The 6,599-nt window shown below is 38.2% G+C and overlaps 1 protein-coding gene across 4 annotated transcripts in view; it reads left to right on the forward strand.

Moving 5' to 3' along the window:
* Nucleotides 1-5,433, forward strand: part of syt14a (synaptotagmin XIVa) — a 47,711-nt gene extending 42,278 nt beyond the window's left edge. For 2 of the 4 annotated variants that reach the window (XR_004895757.1, XR_004895756.1), the window contains 2 exons: nt 672-2,028; nt 2,204-5,433. Coding sequence is in view for 1 of the 4 variants with exons in the window: in XM_031288647.2 (XP_031144507.1) it covers nt 672-985 (314 nt within the window). In the remaining 3 variants the exon portion in view is untranslated. The remainder of the gene's footprint in view (nt 1-671; nt 2,029-2,203) is intronic. The other 2 variants (XR_004895755.1, XM_031288647.2) reach the window with 2 other exon arrangements.
* The last annotated feature ends 1,166 nt before the right edge of the window (nt 5,434-6,599 follow it).

The following is a 6,599-nucleotide window of genomic DNA, read 5'->3' on the forward strand; positions in this document are numbered from 1 at the left end:
AGCTGGGGGACAAGCTGGGGAATTTCACACAGATTATCAGTATCATAACTGCTATGTACTAGATGTACATTCTTGAATACTGCTTATGTGAAACATGTCCAACGATTATGTTTTCTGTTTGATTACAAGGAGCTTGTGTTACAGGTTTATTTTTATCGTTATTTTTTTCATCATCAGTTTTGGAAAAGGCTCTTCATCCTCTTAAGCACAGGCAGACACATTACTAACTTTTTACAATCCATTTATATCTTTAACATTATCCCCTACTTCAGGTTAGACATACTGTACAGTAGTTGCCTAGCAACAAGACAGAAGTAACGCTCCTTGCACCCTTTGAATTCTCGCTCTGTTATCAGGAGCACTCACAGCTGCGTTTCGTGTTTGATCAGGAGAAAACCGCATCCTATGTGGTCATGATCTTATACATCAACTGCAGTGACATTATAACAGGAACAAATGCTTTGTGGGGGAAAATGGGTCATACCCTGCTGCAGAGGAAACACAGCTTCAGAAGGTAGTAATGCTTTAATTCAAAGAGAATTCACTGTAGAAACATAAGGATTTTGCACAAATGATCCAGCACCCAAGTCGGATGCCATACATTTAAAAATGTTTCTAAAGGTTTACATCATTTCCCTTTTAATTGTCTACTCCTCCTGTTTCTTGCTCAGATACATATGTTAAGCTGACCTTACTGAACTCCATGGGCCACGAGATGTCCAAGTGTAAGACATCCATCTGTCGAGGTCAACCCAACCCAACCTACAAAGAGACGTTTGTCTTCCAGGTAGCACTCTTCCAGCTATCGGACGTCACGCTTATCCTGTCCGTCTACAACAAGCGCAGCATGAAGCGTAAGGAGATGATTGGCTGGATTTCGCTCGGCCTCAACAGCTCTGGAGAGGAGGAGCTCACCCACTGGACTCAGATGAAAGAGTCTAAAGGACAGCAGGTTTGCCGCTGGCACAGTTTGTTGGAGTCCTAACAGCAAGAGAACAGTAAGTGAAGAGAGTGCGTGAGGATAACTGCACAGAGCAGTTGTCATCCCAGACGGGCGAGAAATGGAGTTCAGCTGGGATAGAGGAATGTGACAGACGTCCAGGGAACCAGGGTCAGTGGGGGTGAAGGAAAAGACAGAACAACATGTGTCTGCACTCAGAGTTGTTTCAGCTTGGCACAGCATATTAAGCATTTTTATTGCACTTGTTTGTAAAACCACTGTTGATTAGTCGTATGGCTAGTAATGGGATGTAATTTATTTTCATGGATTGCCTTGTAATGACCTTTACGTTTCTGTAAATGGCACTCTGTTTTTGTCTGTTGAACTGGTTGAGCTGGGACCTGTTCCAAGAAACAGGTTCTGGGCAACGTTGTTGAGTAAATTATTGTCTGATAATTTTGCGTTTCCACACCTCCAGCTCAAACAACTGACATGAGGATTATTGTAAATCTTATCCGAAAGGTTTACAACATGAAACATGGCCCCTCTCTTTGTTTTTGTGCCTGCATACAACAAGATTTTGTCATGTATTTAAGGGTTGACCAAAAATAGTTCACAATTTAGAAGCCAGCAGAACATGGATGTGCATGGCCACTTTTCAAATCAGTAGTAGGTAGTTATTTTCAAATTTGTCAGTTTCTTATAGGGACAATCTTACTACAGTGTGGTGAACACAAAATATTCTACTAAAGTTAGAACAGTTTTGTTTATTTTACATGAGAGATTTTTATATTTGTGTTCTTGCTCCTTGTTTTTCCTCACTGGTTTGAAGTGGGCATGGCTTAGTTGGAAAAAGGTGATGATGTCATGTGTTACCATGCACCAGTCAGAGTTAAGCAGGCAACATTTCAAAATCATTTGTGGGAGTGCTTATGTTACCAGTAACCACACCCACAGTTTTTGAGTGGCTAAATATTATATTAACTTAATAATATATTAATACTATATTATTTATTTTTCCAAAAGTTAACTTGCTATATTGAATATTCAATGTTATAGAGAAGTGCTTTAAAAACCAGGTTATCGGTGTGGCTGGTTAGCTCAGTTGGTAGAGGGGCCACACATATATGTAGAGGTTTATTCCTCGATGCACAAGGTCAAGGGTTCGAATCCGACCTGTGACGGTTTCCTGCATGTCTTCCCCCTCTCTCTCAGCTTTCGTATCTGTTAAAGGTGGAAATGCCCAAAAATAATCTTAGCCAGGTTTTAAGCCATTTTTATGGTACGAGAAACCACATTTTGCCTTTTTTACCCCGGCTAGCTAACTAATTGTAGCAACTTTCTTGTTACATGAGTAAACAGGGCAGCACCAGTGCCATGCTCTGCCTGGGAGAAAACACCACCACCAGTGTACTTTTCTACTTAGCTCTGAATTTCTCCAGATGTCTGTTGTTTAAGCCAGAGGTGTGGCTACATGAAGAAGCTACCATCACTGCTTATGTTTGCTACAGTAGCTACAAACATAAACCGCACCACTTCTTCCATGTAGGGAAGACGTTAAAGAAACAAGTTTCATGAATTTAATATGGATACAATTTAGGTTAAATCGCCATGTTGTTGATGAATGTTGCTGAGTATTACTTTGCCAAAGCTTCATTTGCCACATCCCAATGTGTCTACTGCAAATGTATTACAATTACTTGTTGCGTTCAAATGTGCAGGACTCTGGGAATGGAGGCATGTTGAAAGATATTTTGAAGGCCAAAGAAGTGGTGGCCATTTTGGAACTTATAAAGAATTGATCTACACTTTTTATGAATCTCAGTCGACACTGCCGAGGCTAAACCCCTCAACATTGTTTGAGCCTCAACTTAAGTATATATAAAACATCAACTAAATAATTTTAGACAGGCAAATGTCAGGCAAATAAAATTCTTGACATATAACCTGACAGTGGAAGTGTCATGGTTGATGTTGAGATGAAGTTCAGTAGTGATCTCTGAGAAGAATTAAGCATTTCACATTGTTAGATATTGTTTTGAAAACACCAGTTTGCGGAAGCAATGACAGACTGAGATAGGTTATATATAGAAATATGTAGTAGTTACTGTGGTGGTTGTGTGATCTTGAGTTTCCATGCACTATTAAAAAGTCACACAGAATGTCAAAAGCATATTCAAAGACATTTAAAGACACTTTTTTATGGGTACCAAATAACTTGGTCACATATCATAGCAGTGAAGCTAACAAGTGAAAAGAAAATATACCTGTTAATCTCTTTTACCCGCTCTGGTGCTAATTAGTGCTGTGGCTGCACGCACGGAATCCCTTGCCTTATGGTTTAGTCAGTTCATAAATTACTGTAAGTGGACCCAGTACAAGAACAGACACAGATACACCCTCAGAGCACACAAACCATAATTACAGGAAGCACACGCACAGCACCATTCAACCTCACTAAAGGGAATTCAAACTGTTTTCATAGGAGCCTCAGTGTGCATTGACAAACTTGCAGAATGTCTACATGCGAATGGGTTGTATGTTTAGCTGTGGACACTTTCTCACTTCATTTCATTTACAGACAACAGAAAATACATATACTCTTTACTGTGCCTGTGGTTGTGGTGAAAGCTAGCTTTGTGCAGTGTTTACCAAGTGGATGTGTTGTGTGTGTGTGTGTGTGTGTGTGGTTGTGTGTGTTGACTGGAAAGGTACAGTGGGGAAGCTGTGATAGTTGTTGTATTTTCTCGTTGGTTGTGACAATTTCTGAATTTATTTACCTGTATTTAGAATGCAGTAACACACTTCTTGAATGTCTGCCATATACTTTATATACAGTAAATGTGTTGTTATCTATTTTTGTATCAATAATGGGGAGGAAATTGTGTTCAGACAGTTAAATAGTGAATCACATATTAACCCACCCTGTGAGCAATACTATTCTGGATTGCTATTGTTTATTCTGTTCCTTTATTTAATGTTTTAGAGGCGTTATGTCTTAGTAGCTCTGGTCCTCTTTACATCCCCTTCTCTAAAACCAGAAAGGGATGTGACAGAAACCAGCAGAGCTCATCTTAAAATCAATCTGTCAAGACTTTTGATGCTTTTTAACAGTGTGAAACAGAAGCACAGCCTTTACAGCACAACAGTCAAACACACCGTGTAAAAGCTTGGCAGTAGCTCACTTGTACATGTAGAGATACCTCATATCATTGGAATCCAAATTTCGCCCAAAGTTAAAAAAAAAAAAATCCACTCAATGCAATATTTGTTTTATGATCAGGCTGGATCATTTGATTTGACTTTAGTAAATTCATTCTTATGTCTTGCATTTAACTGCCAGCAGAAAAAGGGGAGTGATCTTGTTAAATCAACAGAAGGTGTGCAGGAATATAAATAGTGTGATCTTTCACACTGTTAGTGGGTGTCTGATGCTCCATAGTCAAGCCTATTATCAGTTAAGAAGTTGATTTCTGTGCATCCTGGAATGATGCACAATGGTGACAAAAAGGTTCTTCAACAACTCGTCACAGAAAAATTGTTAACGTTTTTTTAACGTTAAGATCGGGTCTTGCTACCAAGCTATGGAAGCAAAAATAGGCCAAAAGGATTTTAATCTTGCAAGCAACTGAATATCTAGATGTGGGATTTAAATTATAATAAATCCCCCTCTTAAAGAATAATTAGAATGCACACTTGATTTGAAATGTTTAAGGGTATGCAAATTCAGATGGAAAATTGTGCCCAAAATTTAAGAAAAACTACATTCATGTCATTTTCAGATCTAAAATTTCAAGTTGAGTAAAAAAACAAAAACAAAAAAAAACATCAGAGTGCTAAAACTGGATAGGGGAAATTCAGAAACAAGATACAAAAATAAAACCGGATAAGACCTCTGTCTTTGAATTTGTGAAACAGTTTTGAAATTCAAACTACATACATTGAGATATATGGTTTTTAAAGTTATTAATGCTATTAATAAAGTAGTATTTAAAATTCTACGTTAAGTATTCAGTAGTAGTTATGTTTCACAGTAAGGTACTCAGCTGCATTTAAAATTCATTTTATGGCCATCCTTTGCTCCTGTACAAACCAACACAAAGGCCGGGTCGAACAATTTTCTATAGCTCTTTGTTCTGCTAATCTTTCACAAGATGTGTTCCACTAATAAGGTTTTTAAAACAATACGGCTATGCTTTGCAGTATAGTTTCTTGTGCTTTGATTTCCTTGACACATTTCCAAAAATCCCCTGTTTAAATGCTGGTTTTAATTTGTGTTTTTTTTTCTTTTAGTTTGGAAACTACCTATGCCACAGATGGCATTGGTGCCTTACTGTTTTTCACTCAGCAACCTTGTGTCACAGTGTCTTAATGTACTTGTACATATACTTTTCTTCTGTACTTCAGGCTGAGTTTGATTTGTAAAATGTCTTACAAATTGATTTATGATAGACAGAGTTTATATGTGATATTGTTTAAAAAAAGAAAAGACACACTTGTGTGGGAAAAGTTTGTTCTACCATATATCATCACATCTGTGTGTGTGTGTGTGTGTGTGTGTGTGTGTGTGTGTGTGTGTGTGTGTGTGTGGGCTTGTTTAACTATATTCGTAGGGTCCAAAAACCAGGAGTCCAGTATACTTGTGGGGTCCCGACAGCTTTGTGGGGCCAAAATGCTGGAACCCACAAGTTTAAAGGGCTGTATGAGGGTTAAGACTTGGTTGTAGGATTAGGGATATAATTAGGTTATGGTTATGGTTAGGCATTTAGTTGTGATGGTTAGGGTAAGGGGCTAGGGAATGAATTATGTCAGTGACGGGTCCCCACAAAGATAGTGCCACAAACCTGTGTGTGTGTGTGTGTGTGTGTGTGTGTGTGTGTGTGTGTGTGTGTGTGTGTGTGTGTGTGTGTGTGTGTGTGTGTGTGTGTGTGTCATTTACCTTAAAGCAACTACAATTGTGTTAATATGAGCAAACATCCACTTTGTACTCTGTACACAGTGTTGAACCCTTTCACACGGTAAAGTTTTGGGCTTTAGGTACATTTTGAATTAGATGTGCAGCTCTGATCTAATACAGTTACTTATGTCTACAAAATGTTCACATTGCCACAAAACAACCAACAGGTGGAGCAAGTATTGCATTTTTATGCTTATTTGGCAATGTTTAGCAAATTTGACCTTCAATAATTTTATAAACCAAAAAAAAAAATGTTCTTGTTTGAAAGCAGATTGCCTTAAGTTCTCATAGTGAGTGGTTTACTTCTACAGTTTGCGTGGGTAGAAGTAGTTTCTTTACTGGTGAAAATAAAAAAAATGTTCAAAAGCCAACAAATATTTTTTAAGAAAATGGTTTTGTAGCATTGTGGGATACCATAATATATATCCATCGATGGCATGTTAATAGGGAGCACTTACAAGCAGTGTTTCCTCTTAGCTGATCATTGTGTGAGCTACATTTCATCACACAGACTAAATAAAGATTATATCTTTCATGCCATAGGTCTTAGATCCACTCTGCAGAGACTTTGCGGTGATGTAGGTCTGACTGAATTGACGCCGCTGCTTTGTGTGATGTTGGCACAGACCTGAATCTTTTAGTGGCTTTAGCAAGGGCCTATTGTAAAACAAAGGTAAAGAGAGAAAACAAGATCAGAGATAT

The sequence above is a fragment of the Sander lucioperca genome, chromosome 18 (assembly GCF_008315115.2).
Source record: "Sander lucioperca isolate FBNREF2018 chromosome 18, SLUC_FBN_1.2, whole genome shotgun sequence".
NCBI classification, from domain to species: domain Eukaryota; kingdom Metazoa; phylum Chordata; class Actinopteri; order Perciformes; family Percidae; genus Sander; species Sander lucioperca.